The sequence below is a fragment of the Manis pentadactyla genome, chromosome 2 (assembly GCF_030020395.1).
Source record: "Manis pentadactyla isolate mManPen7 chromosome 2, mManPen7.hap1, whole genome shotgun sequence".
NCBI classification, from domain to species: domain Eukaryota; kingdom Metazoa; phylum Chordata; class Mammalia; order Pholidota; family Manidae; genus Manis; species Manis pentadactyla.
This window is the reverse complement of record NC_080020.1, coordinates 176,747,597-176,773,067: the sequence shown is the minus strand read 5'-3', so window position 1 is coordinate 176,773,067 and position 25,471 is coordinate 176,747,597. Positions and strand designations below refer to the sequence as shown.

The 25,471-nt window shown below is 42.0% G+C and overlaps 1 protein-coding gene across 3 annotated transcripts; it reads left to right on the top strand.

The window, feature by feature from the left end:
* Window positions 1-1,875: 1,875 nt before the first annotated feature.
* Window positions 1,876-24,231, top strand: MXD1 (MAX dimerization protein 1). 3 transcript variants are annotated; one of them, XM_036908275.2, is made up of 6 exons: window positions 1,876-2,205; window positions 2,971-3,070; window positions 7,639-7,668; window positions 19,695-19,809; window positions 21,278-21,437; window positions 21,703-24,231. In XM_036908275.2, exons 1-6 carry the CDS (start codon window positions 2,133-2,135, stop codon window positions 21,885-21,887), a joined length of 663 nt encoding a protein of 220 aa, XP_036764170.2. In that variant the 5' UTR covers window positions 1,876-2,132; the 3' UTR covers window positions 21,888-24,231. The 3 variants fall into 3 exon arrangements, with proteins under 3 accessions (XP_036764170.2, XP_057353091.1, XP_036764168.2); XM_036908273.2 differs by having other exon boundaries at window positions 1,878-2,205; window positions 21,700-24,231; XM_057497108.1 differs by lacking the exon at window positions 7,639-7,668 and having other exon boundaries at window positions 21,700-24,231.
* Window positions 24,232-25,471: the final 1,240 nt, after the last annotated feature.

Here is a 25,471-nt window from a genome sequence, read left to right as displayed (position 1 = left end):
TGTTGTACAAATAACCTGCAATTTTAAAATACTCTTTAAAATTTTTATATCCCCATTTTCATTTATTTCTGTGTTGACAACTTTTATCTTCAGTATATGTATTTATTAGTTTTCATAAAAAAATCAACTTTTAGATTCAGTTAACCCATAAAATCAGAAAATAGTTTCCTGTATGTAAAGCATGGGTTACTACATTTACTTATTCTAATTCTGTTGAGTTTATTTAATTTTAATGGATTTGTCAACCATTAAAAAGGACACATTTAAAATTTTCCCATCATAATTGTACATACAAGTTTCTCCTTTTTCCCCAGTGTTTGAGGATCAGTGTTTTGTGACTCAGTCTGGAAATGTTTCTTAACTGTTGTTTTTAGAACAACTGGCAGGGGAGCCTTGGTTGCGTGGGCTCTGGGTGGAAGAGATTTAGGTTCAGCTTCCATCTCCAGCCAAATGGATGATGAGGTAAGTCATTCAGCTTCCCTGGGCCTCAGGTTCCTCACGTGTAAAATAAAGATAATTAACACACCTAATGCGGTTTTGTTACAGATTATAGAGATAACGTAGGCAAATTACCTAACACATACTAAGGTATTGTTTTCATATATTGGCAACAGCAAACTTTTTTTTAAAGGTTTGTGAAATATGTTCATGCTTTATTCATTTCTATATTCAGGTTCTCAACTTACCGAAAATTTTATTCCAACTTTTTTAAGTGGACATGTCAGTATGTTAATAATGTAACTTGGGTCTCAAGATAGCTCTCATCTCATAAATCTTGATAGGCTTAAGGAACAATCCTTAAACGTTTCGTTCTTTAAACATTTATATTGATACAAACACCATTTTTAGCTATCTTGAAGTATCCTTGAATGTTTTCATCTAGAATTAAAGGGGAAGGAAAGACCCTGGAAGAGCTCTTTAGGTCAGAGAATCTGGGAGACTGAGCGTCATTCTGTAGGCACGGGAAGTTTCTGAGCTTTAAAACCCACTCGCGTGAGGGAGTAACGCCAGCACCTGGGCGTAGGGAGTACCTTGTGGGAGGCGCTCAGTGCCGCTTACAGCCACCAGACTCCAGCGCTTTCCGAGAGAGAACGCTGAGACCAAGCTTTTCCCTTCAAGGCTCACCAGGCCGGCCCCCCACCGGGATTTTGGTGCCGCTCTCCCTTCTGGAGACTTACTCAAATCCCTCTACCGTCCCCGTCTCGGGAAGCCTGGAACCTCTGAGCCGCGGCCGCCAGACCGAGGACTCTGGTTCCGAAACCGAGTGGGGCAGAGCTCCCAGGCAACGCGCGGTAACAACCTTCCACTTCAGAGGCGCCCAGCAGGGCCCCGCAACTTTTCCCCTGGGACAGGTCCTGGCAACAGGCCCCAGGCGGGGCAGGGTGGAGCCGAGTTCCGCGGCCGCCGGTGAATCAGCGCTGCTCGACTCCCGGTCTGCCCCGGTAGCCAATGCCAGATCCAGGGAGGAGTAGCCGGGCCGGGGACCCCCAGCCACTCAGGGCTCTCTGGGTCTGGAGAAAGGTGACGTCATCGTAGCTGGGAGGTTTCAGAAGGTTTCACCAATGGGAAACAGGCAAAGTGGCTTGCTTTCTGTAGCTTTTGGCCAATGGGAACAAAATAGAAGGGGCCTGGTTGTCGGTATAGACCCAATGGAAAATAGGGAAGGAGTACGAGGCGGAGTTGCTAGCACTGTCACCAATTGGAAAGAGGGGGTGCAGCCCGGGCCTTGTCAAGTGTGACCAACCCGGGAGAGGAGCGGACCCCAGGGGGCGTGGCCCTGATGCCCTTTCCCAATCGGACAAGCTCAGGGGCTGGGCATTCTTTGGGGTACCCAATGAGGAACGCAGCCGAAGAGAGCCTGTCAAGAGAAGGGGCTGGGGGCGGGGGGATGGTGAGCCGGGGATAAACACTGCGCGACGGTGGCGGCTGCTGCTTTTCTCCGGGTTCTGTCACGGTGTGTGTGGTGCCCAGCTCACCTGCCCCCTCCCCCTTCTTGCGAGCGTGGTCGCCGGAGAGGCTCTCTCAACCCTGTTCTGCGGGGTCCACAGCGGGGCGAGGGTGTCCGGCGGCGGTGAGCTCGTGAGCCCGTGAGCAGTGGGGGTTGGTCCCGTGGCTCCGGCCCCCGGTGCAGAATGGCGGCGGCGGTTCGGATGAACATCCAGATGCTGCTGGAGGCGGCCGACTACCTGGAGCGGCGGGAGAGAGGTGCACGGGGACGGGAGGGGTTCGGGCCGAGACCCGGCCAGGGCTCTGAGGGTCCTGGCCGCGGGTCGGGGCTCTGAGGGTCCTGGCCGCGGGTCGGGGCTCCCAACCACTCTGGGGATGGTTGGAGGCTCGAAGAGGGCGACCGCGAGCGCTCCCAACCTCTCCAGTTCTCTCCACGCGCGGTCCGCTGGGAGGCTGCCGCTGCCCCAAAGGCAATGAATGAGTGTGGCAAAGGGGCCGCTGCCCACCGAGGTCCCAAGCGTGACCCCTTCTTCCCTTCACCCCGTGGCTAGTGGGGTGCCCGGGGACCGCTCAGCCAGGCCCTTGGTTTACCTCAGCGGGGCTTGCCCCGGCCGGCCCCTACGTGGGCCTGCTGGAGGAGCAGCGCCTCTCCTGTACGGCCCCGCAACCCCCGACCCTGACTCCCGGTGTTTGCCTAGCATCTTCGCCTGAAGCTGGTCCCACTTAACACACACCAACCTGCTGGACGTTGCCAACGGGAAACCCAGGCTCCATGAGCTTGGCGACTTATGTGTCTTTCTCAACAATGAGCAACTAGAATGCTCCTTACACCTGCTCCGAACAGAGGGTGTTCGCACAATTTTAAAAAACAGTCATTGTTCTAAGAATTCCACGTTGCTCCGTTTATTTTCACATTATTCTTTTAATGAAAAATAAGTACATTTTGAAAAGGAAATACTGTGTAGGGGAAAGAGTATTGAGTGTTTTGGGCTCATTCATTAACTGGATCCTCCGGTTTTCTAGAAGCTGAACATGGTTATGCCTCCATGTTACCATACAATAACAAGGACAGAGATGCCTTAAAACGGAGGAACAAATCCAAGAAGAATAACAGCAGTAGCAGGTAATTTGGTAAATATTTCTCTTTCTCTTTTAGATTATACTGCAAATGACACAAACTGCAGAATGGAAGTTGCCTGTTGTAATTATAACCCTGTAAATTAAGTGACTATCATGATTCAGTAATGTATACATGGTCTTAAGCCATTTGAGGAAGCAGCCCTTCTGTTTGGGGTTAGGGAACTGAAGAAAAGAGAGAAATGGAAATGTTTGATATTTCTTTATGAACTTTCTAAAAAATTTAATTGTGGTTTTCTTCCCTTTTGAAACAAAACTCTATGAAAACTTCCAGTGAGATCAGCAACACTGACAGTATTTTGCCTTCAAAAGTTGCAGATTCTTTTTCTATAATTGAAAGTTTAATTGTTTTCTATATATTGAAAAAGCTGGACATTATTTCTCTTGATTTTTCATAGTGAAGATTTTATAAACGTTACAGTATCTGACTTGACATAGGTGGTAGGATTTCATATTGACATACAAATTCAGTGGTTTATCTGATGAATTTTTCACATCTGTGTATAATGGCAAAGAGGAATGATTAAGGTTAAAACCTACCTTTTTGGTGATAGAAGAGTATATAACATTAATATACTAGTATACCACCACCTTTTTATGTTAGCCTCATAGTTTTTTAAATCTCTGAATCTCACTGGAAAGTATTTGGTTCATGGTCAATGAAATCACATATTAAAGCCATGAACATAGTCCCTGGTACATGTAAGTACCCCATTAATGCTATTGCCCCTTTTTTCCCTTAAAATAAGTTAACTAGGAAGCCTGTTTTATGAGATCTTTTTGAATTATACCTTTCATTCCAATAAATTAAAATCACTGATATTTTCATCACTGATTTAGAATCCTTATCCCTCTCCCATCCTCATGAATAACTCCCTGCATGTAACTATTATCTGTTCAGCTTTGTGGCACAATACAGACCACTAGAAGCCAGAAGGTTCCCACTTGAGCCTAAAACTCAATTTGTTCTTGCTGCCACTTCTGTCCTTGATTCACCCCATTGTCCTTAGTGTTGGTAGAACCACAGGATGTGAGTACCTCTTGAATAGGAAGGCATGGAAGGCACGTGAAGGATGAACCTGGTAATTAACTACCTGGTGGTTTTGCCTCTCCCATCTTTAGCATTAACCTGAAGGTGGTAGCCAATAAGTGTGCATGGGTACTAAGGCACCCATTCATAAGAAAGATATGAATAATCACTTGTATTATGCAATGGTATAAAATAACTTAGCTGTGTTGTGTTTTGTTACAGTATTGGTTTTTAAAGTTTTATATATAAGAACTTTGAAAAGGTTTGGTTTACTTTTCTGGAAAAATGTAGTCCATTTGTTGCTTTTATTCTTGTCTCCTCATGGTTTGTGGGGAATTGTCCACATTAATAGTCAAAGCTTTATCCTTGGCACTTTACTTTTTCCCAAGTTTCACAGGAAAGTTGGTGGGGGGATGTTCAGTTGTGGAAAGAGGAAAAAAGGGGATGTTGAAGAGAAGTAGCTTGGTCCCAAAAGGTGATTAGGAAGGAAAAATAATAGTTGAGCATTTCAAGCCAAGAAAAGATTATCTTCTCTTTAATATCCAACATTATTTCTGAAAAATGGCTGATTTTTGGAAAAACTGTGTTACTTCTGTTCATGGGTTTGGATTGCTTTCCATGGTTAGAGACAGGAGGCTATCATGTTGTCCATGTTCTGAACTAATAGTATATTATTGTAACAACTTCAGTGGTGCAGGGATCTCTGAGAGACCATGGTTAAACCTGGAGATGGCACCAAGCAAACAGATGAAGCAAGAGCAGGTTGTTTTGTAAATGTGATCATTTCCTTCATGAGCTGTTTGGAATGACCCTTACCTGGGCAGTGAGAGATCTCCCCAGAGAAGGCAGTTTGACCCCTTGATTTGAATTAGACTTACATCCAAGGCCATGTATGGTCAGGATTTTGAACTGAGGTAAAGACTGTGGAGAGATTACTGCTGGTTTACATAACCAGTGGGTAACAGTTTATTCTTGTTAATTCAGATTGAAATGCTGTGCTCTTTGTAGAATCAGGGGGTTACTTTTCCTTGGACATTTAAAAAAAGAGTCACATAGTAAACTTCCTGGGAAGTGAAAATGCAGATCTTAATCAAGTTTCTCTAGTTTAAAAAAAACAACAAAAACAAATGAAAATGTGACTGTTGATTATTTTGGAGTCATCCAGAAAACTACTAGAAAACAGAGAGATGGAACCTTTTTTTCTTTCCTACTGATTTTTAAAATCGGTTAGTAAATACTTAGAATTGAAATCCAGAGTTTTTAAGTGTATGTTTTGTTAAGTTGGTAAAGCAGGCTTTGGCACTTATGAAAGTGGAAGTTCAGGACTTGCCACCTAGTTCTTTCATTAGACAGTAGCTATATAGCTGACCTCACATAGGGAGTCTTTTTGAACCCAAAGACTTTTCCTTTTCTCAGATACTCTATAGTTTGCCTTAGTTACCTTAATGTTAAGAGTATATTTTTTAGATGGTGACACTGAATCTTTAACAGTGATTCCAGAGTTACCAAATCTTTTCAATAATCACATGGATTTCTTTAATGAAAAATATATGGTTTACGCATCAACAGAGTTGGCAGTCAATCTTTGATCATTTTTTGAAAAGCCTACTTTTTATTAAAGCAGACTCAGTTTCAGTAAACTGAATATACTTCAGTAATGCCCTAGCCAGTAAGTATGACTCCCCTTGGAAAAATCACAATGTGTTCAGCTCTTTTAAGTAAACAGATAAAATCTGTAGTTCCTAAAATTCTGTTCAAAGTTTGGAAGCCATTTCCTATGGAATTTGTTAAAAAGCTTCTTTTGGGGATTCAGAATTTTTCATATGTATCTTCAAAGAATCCAGAAGTTTTTGTAACAATGTCCTGTGTGCTGTTATTTTCTACAATCAGAGACCATGTTCTTTTCAAATACCTATCCTCTCTTCCACCACCTCCCAATGATGGCCCTTGTCAACGATTAAGCAGGGAAATCCTGACCAGCTGTTGTCATATACTTTCATGCATTTAAAAAATCTGTCAGACTTTGAACTTGTTAGTCTCTGTTAAAACTAAAATGCCACGTGCTTTAAAGCCAAAGGTTTGCAATGCAGGCCTGGTTCTTGTTAACTGATTCGCTGCTGGCCATTGCAGGAAGTAAATCTTCAGAAAATGTAACTGAAGAGGGCTGAGGGATAACCAAATACATCAATTTAAATGTTTTAAGGTAACCAATTTTAAGGTCTACATATCCTTTATCTAGAAAACAGATATTCTAAAACTTAAAATACTGCCATTACTTTCTTGTTCTTCCTTGTGAATAAAAATTGGTAGCTCAAGAGCTTTGTGGAAGAGAAGGAAATCTCCCATTACACACACATTCATGGAAGTCATGTTCCTCCATGATGACTGAGACTCTCTCTTCTAGGTCCAGGAAGGTTCTCATTATGGCCCCAGAGTATTCATGACCTGAGCAAAGGCATAATCTCCTGAACCAGTTAGATTCCAGAGATTTACCATAAGAAAGGTCAAGATTCAGCTCCTTTATAACCCTGGGAATTTCCTCAAGTTTATTTATAACTTGTCGGGGAGGAGTTGTGTGAGGACACTGAAGAGGCCACATTGACTTTTTGTAACTTTTGTGGAAACGTGTCCATGGGTTCTTAGACCAGACCTTATATTCAAGGTCAGCTATAAACACACTAATAATATGATTTCACATCTACCACAGCTTTTATCCAAGGCTCGCTAATCACTTTTAACAGTTGCTACCTCATAGATGCATGCTTGTACAGTAGATAATTGGCAATAATTTTTGTTCCCATTTACAGAAAGGGTAACCAAGGACTGGGTGGTAAAGAATTTTATTTCTCTTATAGTACCAGTCAGTGGCAAAGCTAGACTTCAGATTTCATCCTAACTGCTGTTTTACCTAGTCTATCCTCTTCCCTATGAGTTGCACTTTGGAAGCCCCTTCCTAAAATCATTTGGTAGTTATTCAACAGTAATGGATTTCAGGAGGTTGTACATAATAAAATAGTGAGTTTAGGGAATAGAAAGATTGAGGGAAGAGGTATTTTTATCCGTTTAAAACTGTATCCTATTGTCAACAACTTAGCATAAAAAGTTGGTGTGTATCCTACACCTAGAACAACCCGCAAGGCTGGGGTGGGAGCAGAGCCTCTGCTTTCTACCCTCAGCCTAAAGAAAGCTTCATGGTATTGTAACCCCAATTCACATTGCATTGCGTGGCTGTTTTTCTCATTGTATAAATAGGCTCCTTTTATTTCCTTTCTTAAAGTCGATAACTTTTCCAGTAGGGATTGCATGCCTCTTAGTTTGTCACTTCTCCATGAACTCTATTTCAGGGGTTTACATGTATCTAAAACCAGAAAGGAACTAATGTCTTTAGTAGAGCCCACTGAGGTTTTTCTCCCTGTCTTCTCTCCTACCAACTTCGGAGAGAAAGAAACTAAAGCAATTGTGTTGGTGTTGAAGTAGTCCTTTAAAACCAGAATAATCTTACTCTTTTCTTATTCCCTCTTCAGATCAACTCATAATGAAATGGAGAAGAATAGGTGAGTTGGGGGCTTGGGGGTGGTATGAGGGGCGTTTCGATGCAATCTGTCTTCGTTAGGCTGAGACTTGGTTGCTCTCCTTGATGCCTCCCACGAGGAGCACCTGAGTTAGGAGTTCGCTCAGGGCCCTCTAAGTAGCCCTGCCCATAAATCACTTATGGAGATGGAAGGCTCACCAGCTCCCAAGACCACACACCCCACCCTCACCCCTGCAGCCTGTTCCTCCTGAGGAGGGCCTTTCTGTGTCACTGTTCCACAGTCCAAAATTTTAGGTCATAGGCAGCATTGCCACAAGAGTGTTTTTAAAAAATTGCAGACTACTAAATATAATTGGCAGTGCAGTCTTCAATCACATACACATAGAGATATATACACGCACGTGTGTGTATTTAGTTTACTTATGCATAAAGATTCTCAAAATTCAGGCAAATATATGCACAGCAGAAATCAGAGATGGTGGTCCATAGAGGAGGCCTGCCACCCTCACTGGAATCCATCCTGCCAGAACCTGAGTTGAACTCTCTCACCGAGGTATCCTCTTGCTGCTTATTTAAATCTTTATTTTCCAAGTCAAGTTTGCCCCTCCTTCAAAGGTGATGCTTAGTGGTTCTCAACTCTTGTTGTACATTAGAATCACTTGCAAAGCTTTTAATGCTTTTAAAAAATATTTTTATATTAAATACATTACACATATACACTTGTATTTGGGGGTAAAGAAAATAAATTTTCTGCTGGTTTTATAAAATAGCCTTTTAGTATAGAGATTTTCAAATAGTGGATAAATGTAATCAACTCCTATGTGTCCATCACCCAGCTTCAACAATTACCAACATTTTGCCAATCTTGTGTAATCAAAACCATCCTTCTCCATAGAGTGTATTTTAAAGCAAATCTTCTGTCGCTAGGAAAGACTTTTTTAAAAAACATAACTGCTGGGTTTTAGCATGCTAAAAAAAAAAATGGATCGTTCTTTGTGGAGCTTTAAGAAAACAAACAAACAATGCCCAGATCTCACCCCTAGCAATTCTGATTTAATTGGTTTGGGTTGAGACTCTGCTCTAGTATTTTTTTAAAAGCTCCCCAGGTGACTCTCATGTGCTGCCAGGACTGAGAACTACTGAACAAGGCTTATTCTGGTCTCCAGGCTCCCATCGACTTGAAACACAGGCTAGCCATCCAGATTGAGTGGCTTTCTCAGTGCTCTGCCTGAACAAGATATGTAATGATGGCTGTGTAAATACATGTGAGTCTTTCATGCAAGCCCTCTTTGAAGAAGGAGCCTGACTCTGAAAGTCAGGATCTGAATGACATGTTCTGTCAGGGTAAGGGCAGACCAGACTCCACTGGGAAGGAGAATGCTGGAACAGGGCGAACAGTCAGCATCGCCCCACTGTGGCATGGCATGCATGCGGGGCCAGGGGGCATTGAGTATCTCGAGGTATATGGGCTTCTTTCTGCCCATCCCAGTTTCCTTCCTTATACTTTCTCTGTGATTGTAACAGTGTTTTAAGTCAGAGCATTCTTTATGCCTGATTTACACCTCATGAACTGGGAACTCAAAAGTACCACTTGCGGTGGAAAGGTAGTCACATGTGTCTTCTCTGTCATCTTTAGATCCTCTCCTATCTTCCTACCTTTGGGGTGAACTGGGTAAACTGGGACTACTTCTGCCGAAAGTCTAGTTCTCCTTCACTCCTTTAACCCTTTACTTAGGCATTTATTTTTATTATTAAAGTTTCACCCCTTCAGGTAAGGGCTGTGAGGCTTACTGCAAGGTTCTGCCTTTCACCTGCGCAAGAACGGCAGAGAAAGTCAGTTTTATCATAGCAGTTCAGAGATGTTTATTTTCCACTTACAGCATGTCAAGAGCTTGTGCTCAATACTGGGTATTAAATGAGTTCATACTAGGGTATTAAATCCACACAGTTCCCATGCTAGAGGAGTGCAGTTCATGTGACAAGCTGCAGAGACAGCTTCAGTGAACACACTGTGCACTAACACGGAGGTGTGCGCAGGAGGCTGTGGCAGCAGATGCCAGAAAACTGGACTTGAACTCATCGCTGGGCAAGCTGCTTATAATTCAGGCTGCTTCCGTAGGACCAGTCAGCTGCTGCTTGTACAAGGGTTAGTTATCTTGTTTCCTTATTGTCCTTTCTTTTTCGGAGTTTAGTCTTTCAAATCTTGATAATTCTTTCTCTAGACTAGAGCATGTGAGCAGACAAAAGGAAGTAAAGATTCAAATTTACTTAATTCAACCAAGCATTGGTTGCTGCACCCACAGGAGGAGGGTAAAGTTGTTGGCTCTTCTTTATTAGTGTGGATGCTTAAGTATTTTAGGGATTTGAAGTCAGTTGAACACCTGCTCTATAGTCTTGCTGGTTTTAGTAGCCGAATCTTACAAAAGAAAGCATTTTTTACCTTAAAACATCACATAAAAAGATTGACATGGCTCTCAAAAAAAAAAAAACAGCTTAGGAAAAACTCCTCATGGTGGGCATTTTTATTCTTCTAGATGTTGCAGAGTGATTATACTTGGGTTAGTTTTTTTTACACTGAAACCTTTTCTGTGGCATTTTAGAAATTCTGAATAGTGGGTGTTCATCAGGACTCCACTATGAAGATATTATACTCAATACTACCACTTTAATAACCTTGGCATTACTGGGAAGATGAAAAGGCTTCTAGAGTGGTGGAGGTGGGAGTTGGTGGTGCCAGTATTTTCCATTCAATAGACAAGGCATTCGTAGAACACTGGTGATGCCATTTCTAGGGGCTGGAATACAGAGCCCAGTAAAGACCAAGCCCCAGGGGCAGGGGCCTCAGTTTAATATCACTGTAGATATTAGCATTTGTCACTTGGCCTGTGCTTCTCTGCATTGTAACTAGTTTGGTGGGTCTTGCCTCCTAAGGAAACACCCTTAGCAAGTGTGCAATGTTTTTCTTTTTTTAAAAGTAACCTTATAGAAAATTTTGAGAAATATAGAAAGCCATACTAAAAAATTAAATTATCTATAATTCTAGCAGCCAGATGAAGCCAATGGAACTTTGAAACATATCTTTCCAATTATTTTTGGAAAAAGAAACTTTAAAAATACAGCTTAGTACAGAAAATTGGAAAGTTCAGAGAAGTACAAATGTAAAAATCCCCCGTGATAGACCTTGCCACAGTAGCGACTGCTGACATTCCTGCCAAGTTCATAGCCATCTAGACTTCGTATTTTTTAAATCAACATGGGATCATACAGTAAATAGTTTGTATATTGCTCCTTTTCAAGCTACATTATGAACATTTTCCAATGTCATTTAATCTCCTTTTCTATCATTTCTTTAAGTGAATGCCCAGTATTAAATCATATGAATATGCCAATGACTCATATGACCAGTCCCCCTACTTTAGGTTCTTCTCAGTATTTAGCTAATATAAACAATGCTTCTTTAAACTACCATGTAGATAAATCTCTGTCCAACATCATCATTATTTCCTTAGGGTAAATAAACAGTTGTGGAATGAATGGTATGCACGTTGTTACAGGTTTTGATGTTGACTGCTGGATTGCCCACCAGCAGGTTATAAGCTGTATTTTCCTTATACCTTCACAAGTTGATATTATAATTTAAGATCTTTATTAATTTGATAAGTTAAAAAAAAAAACTTGTTTTAATTTCCATTTCTTATATTACTAGTACAGTTGAATAATCTTCATATCTGTGTGTGTGTGTTGCCTGTAAAATAAGCTTTGCCCAATTTTCTGCTGAGGAGTAGTTTATCTTTTTATTTTGAAAAAAAAAGATGATATAGTATAAAAGGTATATATATGAATGATACTGCCCCTTTGTGTATCACAATTGTCTCATTTATCATTTACCTTTAAAGAATCATCTTTCTTTCACTGAAGTTGCTGCCTCTGTCATATACTAAATTCTTATTTATGGCTAGGCCTGTTTCTAGACTTGTTCTTTACACTGATTCATCTGCTCTTCCTGTGCCAGTACACGTTATTTTAATCATTGAGGTTTTATCATGTACTTGAGGAACTGGTACAGCAAATCTCTGCCCTTCCCTCCTCCTCCTTTTTATATTTTACCATGTTCTTAGCTATTTTTACTAGTTTATTTTTCCTGATGCATTTTATAGTCAATCCATCAATTTCCTATCCCCCAATTCTTTCAGGATTTTCAAAATTGAATCATTCCAATATAAAGTAACCTTAAAAAGTTCATGTTTATATGTTAAATCTTTCTATCCAAGATATGGGTATGTCTTCATTTGTTCCAATCTCTGTCTCTGAGTAAACTTTTGTAGTTGCCATGTAAATCTTGCACATTTTTTGTAAAAGGTATTCCTGGATTTATGTATTTTTAAGTTGCTACTGTTCCCCACTATAATTACGAATTAATTATTGTTGGAATATAGGAAATCTTTTAATCTTTTGTTGTTACTATATGCCCTTTATTGATGATAATTCTCCTGTTTCCTTCTCTTGGCTGGGAATTCGCTGGCTTAAAGTGCCTTTCAATAAGCCCTTCAGCAAATGGAGAGAGTGAATGCGTGTAAGCTGCAGCCAGTGGGTCAGGAGTCAGGTGCTAGAATGGACTCTTCAAAAAGAAGTCTCTGGCTTCTCCTTTAATAGTAGACACTTGTTTTTCTGGAATGGTAGCTGGTCTAGAGAGAGTACCTCTGCTAGTCTTCTGACTCCTTGACAAAAGATTTTTGTGTGTGCTCTGGGGGGAGGACTTAGCTGCCTGATCTAAGCTGTTATTTTCATTTGGCCTAATAGTATTTCAGTGGTATCTGGTCTGGCATGAGAATTCATTCCAATCAGGTCTCTTCTGGCAGGATATTCTAGTTGATTACAGGTCCCTATAGTTGTTTCTTTTGGGTTTTCGACTTTTCAAATGGCCAGGCTCCTTATATTGGCAGGGATCAGGTGGCCTGACTTTTGCATTGGGCCTGAGTTGTGGTATGCATTGCACAACTCTTACTGCTTCTGAACTGCCTTGACCACATTGAGATTTCACTCTAGGATGTTGTAACAAATGCACATTGCTTTATTGCCACATGGGGCTAAGGGCATGACCTGGTCATTACAAAGGAGAGATGTAGGTATCAGTGTGCAAAATCTCTTCTCTGTTGATGGTGCAGAGGAGCACTCAGATTTGAACCACTACAGTCCATCTTTCCTGGACTATACCTCTTGGATAGATGGCATCTGCTTTTAGAAGAACTTGGAGAAGAAACGTAGTGCTGGTTATTCGGCCAATATCCAGTCCCTACCCGGGGCATGAGGGACACTCCCTGACTGTCTGTCATAGAGGCATCAGTAGTCAAGGGGTAAGACAGAGCCCGCAAGTACTAATTATATTTTGTATTTTTTTAAAGTGGGCTCTAGAAAGGAAGCATAAATGAGGCATACTTACTATTTTATACTTTTAATAGAGAAATGATTTTAGAACTTTAAAATATAGCCACCATGAATTGCTATTTATACATTGTTCACTGAGTGACATTCCCATACAGCTAGCATATACGACTACTTTTGTGAGTTTTTTTTTACAAAGATTACTATCACAATTACAAGAAATCTTTAAAACCTTCCAAGGTTCCAATTAAATTGGTAATAATGATGCACTTGGCAATTGTTTAAAAAGGGATTGCTTAAGAAAAAGGAAGAGAGTACGTTTCCCCCCCTCAAAGTGTGACTTATAATCTTCACTAGACTTTATTGTTTAACCCAGTAAGGCTTTGTTCTAAACTCCAAATCTGGAGAAAGTTAGAATCTCTTGTGACCTGTAATCACTTTTAGAGAGTAATTTTTGATCCCTTGAGACAATTTGTTTCTTCTTGCTCTATACTAAATAACTTTTTTCTGACTAAACAGCTCATACATACCCATATCTGAAAGTACCCCTATGCTTTTATTCAACCTCCAATTATCCAGTAGGATTTAGGAAGCTATTTAAATGGTTAGGTCTGTGTCTACACAAAGATAGGAGATAAAATGGTGAAACCTTGGAGTATTAAATAGGGTATAGTTTTTATGAAACTTTTTTTCTTCTTTGGTTAATAATCTTAGCCTCAATTTTAATGAAAAGTGAGTCATTGAGATCCAGAGTATCATGTTCATTAAATAGGGTTTTCCTTAAAGAGAAGGGACATGAGTTACCAGAGATACCAGATTTTCCTGATACCAAAGATATCAGATAATAATCAACAGAAGCGTTATTATTTCTAGGCTCTAATGGGTTAACACAAAATAGAGGACTTACTCTTCTGTTACTTGGTAATGAAAGAAAAGTTACTTACAGAGGAGGTCTGCAGTGCATAAATGAATAACTGAATGTGATTGATTTGGAAAGGAAAAACATGATAGACTAGGAAAGCTTGGCATCTTTTATGGAGAAGTTAACCACATCAAACAAGATGCGGGTGAGGGCAAAGAGGAACCCATTCTAGAACTTTTAGTAGGAGCGGATATTTGTCATGTGTCATGGTAGAGCAATAATTCTGCAATAATTTGTTTCCATATTTGGTCCCTCCAACTAAATTTAAGAACCTTAAAGGCAGGGACTTGATCTTACCATTGTATTTAAGCACCTAGGAAAGTAGCAATGTGGAGGAATCCTTTCAGAAGTGCTAGTGGAGTAAATGAATGAAAGAGCTAAGTGTATGTTTCAAGATTTCCACCTGTGAACCACATTACTTACCTGCCCTCTTCACTGGCTGTCATCCTGTACACTCACTCAGCCCTGACCTTAAAATTCTCCTTTGTGTCGTATACTTTACCATGAAAGTCTGAGAGAGAGAGTTCAATTTACACCTTCAGTAAAAAAGAGTAATCTCTGATAACAGTGCCTCCCTCACAACACACACACCCGTGCACACACACACTCACCTGACTTGATACCGCCCCCAGTCTTGAGTACACCCAAGTCAGACTGACCCTTAGGGGTAACACAGCATAGGGACGCTATCTGCAGATGGCACAACTTACCTACTCTAACTCTCCTTGTTGCATCTGTTCCCGGGTTTACAGATGTGTTGGTCCAAGAGAGACATGGTCCAAGTAGAACCAAGGAAGCTTGAGTCTGAAGGCAAAAATAAAAAGAGCAGCATTCAAAACTGTCTATGAGCACGCTGGTTAAGCCCAAGGTGCCTTCTGTCAGTGCCGGAGCGCTGGTAGGAGGGAGTGCCTCCAGCAGCCCCGAGTCCTCTTCATTAATGGCTTCCTTCCACTTGGGTACTTTTAGTTTTCCATAATTCATGGCTGATGAGAGTTAAGGAAAACTAACAGCAGAACTGTGTGATATCCAAAAATATTTTATATTTAAATCTTTAATATGTATGATTTGTCTGTTCCCTTATCAGTAGATGCTGTTTTAATTATTAAAGCTTTATAATGCAATTCAGTATCTGATACAGCACATTCCTTCTCATTCTTTTTCAAAAATGTTGGCAGCCTCTCACACCTCCATTCTTCTAAATGAAGTTTAGACTAATTTCCCAGCATTGAAAAGAATACTGTTGGGATTTTTTTTTCTTGGAATTATGTTAAATTTGTAGACAAACTTGAGTAACACTGACATCTTTACTTGGAGGGTTCATATCTAGGCATGGGCTATTTTTTCTCATTCATTCAGATTTTCTTATGTCTGTCAGCAAAGTTTATAGTTTTCTTCCTAGAAGTCTTTCCCAAACTGTCTTAAGTTTGTTCCTAAATATGCTTTCTTCTTGTTTTTGTACACAAGCTATTTTAGATTCTGTCACTATGGATAGCGCATCCAGAGATGTGCTTGGATTTCTAAGGTTAATGCATATTTGCCCCTATTTTTTTCCCCTTCGGCTTTTGCAGTAGATACGTAGGAGGAAGGCTTGGGTGTGCTTCAGATGCTTCCCTCCCAACCTGGGGGCCCCTTCTCCCCCTGCATCTACATGATGCATGTGGCCATGAAGAAGTCCTTCCTTTTGCATGCATTAGCTCTATAAAATCCTTGCTAATTTTTTAAATGTAAAAAATAGTATCTTTAGCATAAGCAAAATCTTTGTTTCCATAGAAGGTGGGTTAGGTTTTCCATTAAATCTCTTAATGACAAAGGTAACTGTGTTTTTTAAGGAAGAGTTCAGTGAATTGGGCTTTACCAGATAGTGTCTGTCTACCTAGTGAGACACTTTGAGATCCCAGTGGATTGTAAAAGGAATATTACAGTGCTATGATTACCTGTGTGTGCTCCCAGCAACCACCGGTCTACAGAGGAAGCTAGGATGGAAAGGCTAAGTGCCACTCTATGTGGAGCACTCCACATCAGGGCCTGGCCAGGCGCTCCCACGCCTTGTCTCAGTTCATTTCACACCACAGCGTCTCCGGCAGGGCCCTCCTCCCTCTGCAGCAGAGGAAAAGGGTGCTACACAGAGTTAAGTAATTCGCTCAAGGTCACACAGGGAGTAAGAGGATCCCAAACCTTTACTCTTAATCATTGTATTAACATTTGGTTGTGTAGTGACTGACAGAGAGAGAATATAAAAATAATTAAAAACAAAAACTTGAGATACTTTTTTAGAAAACTGAGGAAAGCTCTAGTATCTCATTTAATTATCACTAGTTGTAGGCCACACTTGATTCTGAGCATCACTGATTATAGCTCAAATCAAAGATTGGTTTCTGTATGCTACTGTAGACCTAAGGGTTATCAGCCCAATGAGAACAATTAAAACAATATTTCTGGAGTCAGCAGGTGACATTTGATATTAAGTTCATGACCTAGTTCAAAGCTGTTGGATCAGCACAAAAAGAAGAGGTCGCTAAGGGCAGGAGGGTGCCAGGAGTTGGTAGAGCCCTTTTCTGCTGGGGAGTGGGGGCAGCTGGGAGGCAGCTCTTGGCAACAGGACTGTCTGAAGAAGGCATGATGGTAGGAGATCTAAGTAGGGGTCGGGTCAACATACTGAGTGATTCCTGTTGACAACGTGAGGCAAAACCCTTGCTAGTTCCCCGAGGGGGAGTTAGACCTGGTTCAGATTGGGACACTGGCACCTCCTAGAAGCCGAGAGGCCTGGGCAGGGGCATGGGGCTGAGGAGGGGACACTGAGGCTAGTGCTTGTATTGCTTGTTTCAGACCTCGGTGTTCCGAGGATGCTCAGGGCCAGCCGAAGGGTTCCAGATCCCCAGTGGAGGGTGCACACATGCGTGTGGGTGTGTCTGTCTGCCTGAGGGATGAGGACCCTCAGCAGGAGCCATTACAGAGGGGTTCTTTGTGCTACTTTATTGGTTCAGTAATTGAATTTCACTACTCTCTAGAAGTGACTGCATCCCACCCCTGTGGTTGGCCCAGGCACTAGTCCAGGGATGTGTCTGTAGGCGAGTGGCAGGTGGGCAGGGCGGCCAGCAGGCTGGAGCAGTGAGGTGCTGCAGGCCAGGGCAGGCTGGGCCGAAGGCAGAAGCAGGCTTTGGATCACTACAAAAATGCAGGAAGCACCCTGCCCCTGTTTTCATAGAACTAGGCTGAATGAACATGTATTATCCTCAGCTTGAATTAGATGGCTTATGTCTAGTTTCACAGCTGGGAGTGATCTTTGGAAACTTATGTTTGGATAGTGAAAATTGTACTTTCTGGGCTAGACTCCCTGTATAAATAGAAATGACGATGCATGGGAAGATGACTTTGTTAAAATATTTTTATCAGTAGACAAACTTCCTAAAAAATTACATTCTCATATTTGTAGATAAACCCACGTTATAAAAGGACTAATAATGAGACTGTTCTGAATCATGCCGTGTTTGCAAATAACAAGCAGGCTGAAAAATGTCCAGAATCCAGTTTTCATTTTTGAACATTTTTCCTGATTTAACAATTAGTCTATACACTTTGTAGTGAGAAATAAGTTGAATAACTATATAAGTGACTAATTTTACTTTCTCCTGGTGTTTCTAGTAATATGTATTTTCATGGCTCTTTTTGAAGAATATTATCTAAGGTGAACAAGTACATTTTCCACACAAGCCCTGCTTTTCCTTTTCCCCCTCATGGAGTAAGAGGAAGAGCAAACCTCTAATGTGAGTCTTTGCTTGCTGTCATTCCACAGACAGGTCTTCAGAGCAAATGGAAGTCTTATAAAACACTAAGGCATTTGTACCATTAAATCTTCCTCACTTAGGAGCGAATGCTGTACTCCTCCAGCCTGTCAAGGCTTTGAGGGCCCTTGGAGAGTCTACGACAACTCCTTCAGGATCCAGATGAGGCACGGCTCAGAAGGATGTCTGATAAACCCCTTGTTAGATCTGCCTTGGGAGAATATCCTGAAGTTTTGATATGAAGGGCAGTAGATTGAACTCCCAGTCAATATCATTCGTGCTGACCTTAGAGCTTTCTGAGGCAGTTTTATTTTGGTTTACATTCCCAGCCTATGCTGATATAGTAACATTTAAGAGGGAAATAAAGAGCAAACTAAACTTGTCTCCCAGTTCAGCTGGAAGGTAGCCTCCCAGGAGCTCTGCCCAGGTGTTGTGTGTGGCCAGTGGTCATGTCGCCAAACCCTAGGAGCGTGAGCACTGCTGAAGGTGCAGAGATGTGGTAGAGGTGGACTCTGTCCTCGAGAAGCTTAAAGTCTAGTTGAATAGGTGGCATAATCCAATCAGCAAACATTTATTAAGCATGTGGGAGAAGGCACTGTGGTAATACCGCAGTCATTAAGCTGCAGCCCCAGCTTTCTAAAGAGTTTGCAATGAATAGTGAAGTAACAAATACCCAACAATTCAGGCAGAACAGTGAATTTCCCAATGAATAGTAGAAAACAGTACTCAGGAAACGAAAGAATCCCTATGGGCTGAAAAGGCTTGCAAGGATTTAAGGAGGTGGTAGGCTAAAGCAAAAACTCTGAATCTTGAGCAGAAACCCTGAACTTTGCCTGTTTCTCACATTCATGGACTCTGCTAGGTTCTAGAATAAAGCCCAAACAAGAGTTTCAATGACATGTGACTTTCCAAACTTTTAGGGACTCCTGTGCTTGTGGCTAGTCTGTGACTAAAGGCTCTCTCGTATGGGTCGCTGTGGCTTCTGCTTCTTCCAGCCTTTCTCCCTTTCTCCCTGTCTCTCTGCGCCATTCTGCCCCCTCCAAGACCTTCCTGTGGTGTAGCTCCAACTGCTGTACTTGTTAGTATAGCCAAAACAGGTGATGTGCTTTTTCCTTATTTTTTAAAAATGTAGTGAACTTCCTGAATAGCAACTGTGTACATGGCTGAAAAACCAGAGTATAAATTACTCAATAAAAATTCCCTTTCCTTTTCCCTGTCTATTCCCTGACTTCTCTTTGCCTAGCTATCGTTTCTTATGTATCATTCCAGAATCACGGTATAAATCTGTATGAGGAAAGAAATAATAATTTTTTCTCCATTTTTACCCAGAGATAGTATGTTGTATGTAGTGTGATGCCTTGTTCTTCATTCAGCGTCTGAGAACTCTTTCCTAATAGTACATAGAACACATTCTCACTCTCTTTTCATAGCTACAGAGAGTCCTGCACTGTGCGGGTGTGCTTGCTTTATTTAATTATGTCTCTAATGATAGTGAGTTGGGTTGTTTCAGTCTTTGCTCTTGTAAATAAAGCTGTAATGAATAATTGTTCACACATGTAAACACTATAGACAGCAGTGATTTAGTAGCCCTAAATAATTGAGTAGGGGTTAAAAGGGTTCTCACCCTGGCATGTCATTGTTTTCTGAATTTGGATGCTCTGTGGGTTCCCTATAGACCAGAGACTGGAGATAACTGGATAAATGTGCCTAATAGCAGATACTAGTCCTTACCCTGATACTTCTATGATAAAGAGATGTCACTTTAGAAAACCCTGGATTTTTCTTCTCCATGGTTTTCACCAGCGTTGACTGATTTCAAAAAGACCTCTATTTGAGAGGTCACTGGGAGCATTTGCCCTTACTGGGCCTGGACAACTTCATATCCTTTAGAATTTGTTCTTCTGGGGTGCCTTATAGTCTACTGTGAAATTCTCAAATGCTTTTGTGATCTTGTTTTCATAGACGGGCCCATCTTCGCTTGTGCCTGGAGAAGTTGAAGGGGCTAGTGCCACTTGGGCCTGAGTCGAGTCGACACACTACACTGAGTTTATTAACAAAAGCCAAATTGCACATAAAGGTAAGTGTATCCCCAGGATGCCTGTTTCTCATTACTGTCCAGTGAAGCTGTGTCTGTTGTTACCGGGAACAGCAAACGTGTATCTCCAGGCCTGTCCTCTCCTCTGAATTCCTCCAAGCTGCCTCGTAGATGAATCCCAGGCAGCCCAGCTCAACATGTCCAGAGCCCAGCTGAGCATTTCTCACCCCCGTCTGTACACCAGAAGTTAAAAGGTCCATCCAGCCGTCCATGTGATTGTACAAGCCAGAAATGCTGGGTCTCCCTTGATAGCTCTTGCTCCTGAGTGGTGTATTTCTAAGCCGTCTCTCCAAGACCTAAATATTTCACAGCCTGGTCTGCTTCCATTTTCACCCCGCCATCACCTACTACGGTAAACTCCTCACAGGCCCCCTGCTTTCCTCTGGCCCTGTTTCAGGCTGACCTCTATGCTTCCCAAGAACAATCTGTCCAGATCTCAGCACAGGTACCATAGCTCAGGGAGACTTCTCCTGGCCCTCTTACCTCCTTCCTGCTCCAGGGGGTCCTGGGATTGGGTGTCTCTCTCTCAGCACTTGTCACAGTTGACCCCCAGCCATGGTTTGTATGACTGTCTGGTTGTCTGTTGTTTGAAAGTAGAGTCCACGAGAGAGGGTACTGGGTCTTCGCACCCACCTTGTATCCCCTGTACCTCCCAAAGGGTCTGCAGCAGAGTCAGGACTCAGCACGTAGCTTGAATAGCAAAGGGTGAGGGAGTTATATTAAATTTCTGAGAGCCACTGCCAAAAATCACTGTTTAGCATGTTTTTAAAGTCATATCATCATTGGACAGATGTCACTCTGATTATGGTTAGTAGCCAGCAAACATGACAGTTCTGGGGGAAAACCACCTATTTTGTGCAAAACCACCACAAACAGATTTGTTAAAAGAAGTAGTTTATGGAAATGTGTTTTTTAAGCTATTACGTTGAACAGTTTGGAATCAGGACTTCAAAAGGAACCATTATTTCTTGCTAACAGAAGTTGAGATTTGGGATGACACAAAATGTGTCTCTGCAATTGGGCCACGTGCTTGAATAAACATACTTCTAAATGGGAGTGTGTTTCTTAAGCTCCCATCACAGCAGTGCTCTAGTTCAGAGAGATGCGGGGTTCAGGTTATCACCACAGATGAGGGAGATGTGAGACCAGGTCAGGGGTCCCACCTAGTCATTCCAGTATCAAAACTGAGGGGTACCAGGATGCTAGAGTCAGAGCTCCCCTCCAGAGTCCCAGTGACAGGACAGGTACCCTCAACGATGTCATTGCTGAAGAAGTTAGATGAAGACAGGAGTCACTGGCCAGTCAACTTGTCTGGCAAAGCTAGATAAGTGACACAGCAAATGGCTTCGGGGAAAATTGGTGTACTTCAGTGCTAGAGAGGAAGAGGCAGGGTCACTGCCAATTTTTAAATCTGCCTGTGGGCTCCAACAGTTACTCCTTTGACTTGCAGAAACTTGAAGATTGTGACAGAAAAGCCATTCACCAAATAGACCAGCTTCAGCGAGAGCAGCGACACCTGAAGAGGCAGCTGGAGAAGCTGGGCATCGAGAGGATACGAACGGACAGCACTGGCTCCACGGTCTCCTCCGAGCGCTCGGACTCTGACAGGGGTGAGCCTCTCCCAGCGCCCCACGCCCACCCCGCACAGGCAGAGCGAGAAGGAACTCGCAGCCTGCCTGTGATTTAGAGAAGTTAAGCAATGTGCCCTCCTCTACAAGGCCCTGTTAGCAGCTAGGCACCAGCGTCCAGGAAGGGCTGGGATCACTTTGATTGGCAGCCTGGGTTTTCTGAGGAATGCCTTCACCTCTCTCTCTCTCTCTCTCTCTCTCTCTCTCTCTCTCTCTCTCTCTCTCTCTCACATCTTCCCCGCAGAAGAAATTGATGTGGACGTTGAAAGCACAGACTATCTCACAGGTGACCTGGACTGGAGCAGCAGCAGCGTGAGTGATTCTGACGAGCGGGGCAGCATGCAGAGCCTCGGCAGTGACGAGGGCTACTCCAGCTCCGGCGTGAAGAGGATAAAGCTCCAGGACGACCACAAGACGTGTCTGGGTCTATAAGGGAGCGCGGTCCCTTCAGCTGCCTCGCGGATGGCTCTCCCTGTCGGATCGGATTAGGTAGTGTACTGGACCTGCCTGCAGTTCCCTTGCACGTAAACGTCAGTGTACCACCTTTACCAAAATCAGCTTTGTAAAAGTTTTCAAGGAACTGCTTAGGACTCTGGGTTTCTGATTGCATCCACTAGCTTCTCTTTCTCTCCATAAAAATTCGTCTCTGAGAGACTGTACATTCCAATCAATTTGAAGCACCCAAGAATTCTTAGACCGAATGAGCAACTGTCACATCTCAGCAATTCCCCCTCCTATTTACTGTCTCTGTGTAGTGACCCCAACCTTTCTTAAAGATTTCTGGCTTACTCTGCTACTTGCCTAGAAGAAATGTCCGAATGTGTCTTGTGCTTAGGAAACTGAAGGAAACAAACTCTTAAAGTTGAGATCCTGATCTCAGAACTCCAAAGTAAGCTTTGAAAGTGGCATTTAAGAGCACTTAACCACGGACCTCAACCCCCGAGGAGTCAGGAATACCTCCAGAAAACCCGCCCTGCACACATACCTACGCTAATGCCCTGCCCCGCGTGTGGAGGGGAACAGTATTTCTCATTTTAAAATGGACACCTTGACAGCATGCCTTTGGGGTCGCACAGCTTATAAAAGTTCCACCATTGTTTATTCTCGAGAATGAAACGGTACAATCTATTTTTGTGTGATGTTTTGGGGACCGTGCTGTGTATTGCCAGCCCAAGGCACGTTCTCCCCTCAGTTTGTGATGCGACTTGTCTCTGGAACATTTTTTTTTCCTACCTCAGAGATAAATGAGATCTCCATTTCCCACTTAACACAAAAGTGATTATGCCTTTTTTTTTTCTGAATAAGTGACATTTGGTCCAATTCTAATCTATTTTCCTATTTAACTTTCAGCAATAACTGAGCTTTGGCACTAGCTGAGCTGGTGTCCACCATCAGTGAAAGGAAAAGTCCACATTTCTACTCCCTATGTTGTAGGTGATCAGGAGGGAATGGTACAGTGTTACTAGAATTTCTCTCCTAAGTGATTATTTTTGGACACATCCGGAAACTTCTTTATGAAGGTTTTTGGGTTGATAGTTTAAAAGGCTGAGTTTTCTTTTTGGTTATGATTTCTCCCTTAAGTGGTCTCCCACTTTGTAGCAGTTTTATTTAAGCTAAAACAGAGCACATGTATATGTACATAAGACACATTAAATCTATAAATACTATTTATTCATTTTATATAAACTAATGTAATAGAAATAAATTCTTATGACTTTGTGCTTTTATAGATGTTCTAGAAACTTTGTATGTAGGTATCTACAAAATTGGTTCATTCCCCTTAATATTTTTGCATTCATATTTTTGAAGTCTTGATGTTGTCAGCCTCTGGCAAATCTTTTTCATCGAATTTGAACCATTTGTAAAATCTGTGACGCTGAAACTGTGTGTGTCACAAAGTGATGAGAACATTCCTACAATCCACAGACGCACTGCAACCTAAGGGCTCCGCGGCGGAACCAGGAGCGGGCGGCCCGGTGCTCCCGCTGGCCGGAGGTCTCTAGCCCCCCACAGCCTTGCTCCTCCAGCGCCTCCACCTTCCATGCAACTAACAGTCCACACGCACTCTCCACAGGGGCTCATGCTCTACAGGAAGAGCAGGCTAAACAAAGCAAGATTACTTTTGTGGGTTTTTCTTTTTAATGATTCTTTAATGTATTTAAAAGTTTTTAATCGGAGTCGTGGATTCCTAAATGATTCCAAAGTCATCTGTAATTCTTCTGGGTTCTGTTTTATTGGTTTTCTTCTTCATTTCAGCTTTGGGTATGGAGAGGGGCAGGTGACACAAAGGGTTTCTTATTGTTGGAATATTTTCTGATTACCAGCTGAAGATTTGCACTGAAATACAACTTGTATGCCTTTTGCATTTTTAAAGCCTGCTTTCTGGATTTAAGCAGCATTGATAGTGTTCAGAGAGCCAGCTCAGCCTGTAACATGTTTGAAAAAGATATACCTGCACTTTGAGGTCCCTTTCGAATGCTATTCGCTAGACCTCTCAAGCATTTTGTTTAATTGCTACATTCAAGCGCCTCACAAGTCCAAGATGCTGGATGCTGGATGGCATCAAAAACTCAAGACTTCGGGAAAAGCTTGTGGGTTTGCATTGGGGGAGGGAAGGGAACAAAATTTGTGTATTTGTTTAATTTAGAAATGTGGCATCTGAGATGCTATTATTTTCTGTGTTTTAATTGTTTTGTGCCTTTGAGTTAAACTGCATTTTTGCCTTTTGGTTGAAATATGAACTGTACTGTCCCAATATAAAACAGTAATTATTTGACCTTTGCACTGTTTGTCTGGTCCTTTTCAATTTGATTGCATATATAAATGTAGGACTTGATAGATCTCTATATTTTTAATGCCCTTGTAATAAACTGACACCAGGGTTTGGCATGACTTTTCAAAACCTGAGGTAGACCACGGCATGCTAGACAGGCCTCTCTCACCAAAACTGTAACTTTCAGGACCAGCAAACTCAGCCCCAGGCAGCTAACCCCCTTCCCATGTGGCTGAGGGGCAGCCCCAATCCACCAATCTGTCCTCTCACTCACGGATCCACCAGCGGGACTGTTAAGAGCTATACAGTCTTTGAGGTTTTGTTTTTTAAGTGAAATGAAAAACCTTTCTATTAGGGGTTGTCGGGGGTGGGTGGGGGGAGGGAATGGGCAAAGATAGAAACCCCAGCCTTTAAGACTTTGACAATTGTACTTAAATACATATGTCTGTAAATACAGGCATATGCATATTTTTATGTGAAAAATTGATTTTTAAAACCTGAAAAGAAATGTATACTCTTATTGATACCATTGCAATGCAAATGGGAAAATCAGAGTATGTAGTCAGTTTGATTTCATGCAGTGAGAAAATACATGTGTGCTTCTGTGAACATCCCAGAAAACATAGCTTTCCATGCCTGTTGGCTTGTAATGGCAGGCAGAACACCCAGGGTATTTTGTTTTGGTTTTCTTTTGCTAAGCAGAGATCTTGAATTCTTCAAGGTGCTGATAGTGATTGCTGACTCCTTTCTTTAGTCACAGACCTAATGCTAGTTAATGATTCAAAGTGTGCCACATTTTTCAGCAGGACCTAGAATCTTCTCCCGGTAAATTTAAGACTGTAATAACGATTTCAGTGTCGATTCAAAACTGGGCATTAAGTAGGCCCTGCCCCTTGAGTGGTTTTGGCTTTTTTAAGGTAGGCATCTTCCTTTAACCTCTACTTTTTTCAAAAGAAACAAAGAGTCCTTACCTGCGTTTCCTACAGGCCTCTCTTCTCTGTCCCTGAAGTGGCCAAGAACAAAACCCTGAGGTGTGGTGGGGGAAAGCCCATAAAATAGGTAGAATTGTGATGCTCAAAGTAAGCGTCCTGCAATATCTTGGGGCTTGCTAAGAGATTTTGTGGGATTTTTTCTCCTTGAGTCTAACCCATCATTAAAGAGAAAACTTATTTTTAAAATTTACATAGACATTGTCATTTAGGTTCTTACATCATACTTTGTGGGCAAGAATACTTTCATTGTG

What these genes read in the sequence shown, in the direction of transcription:
- MXD1 (XM_036908273.2), top strand. Translation starts at nt 2,133, where the DNA reads ATGGCGGCGGCGGTTCGGATGAACATCCAGATGCTGCTGGAGGCGGCC. An exon ending in AAGAATAACAGCAGTAGCAG is followed by an intron (nt 3,071 to 7,638) that starts GTAATTTGGTAA and finishes TTCCCTCTTCAG; the next exon opens with ATCAACTCATAATGAAATGG. An exon ending in AAGCCAAATTGCACATAAAG is followed by an intron (nt 19,810 to 21,277) that starts GTAAGTGTATCC and finishes TTTGACTTGCAG; the next exon opens with AAACTTGAAGATTGTGACAG.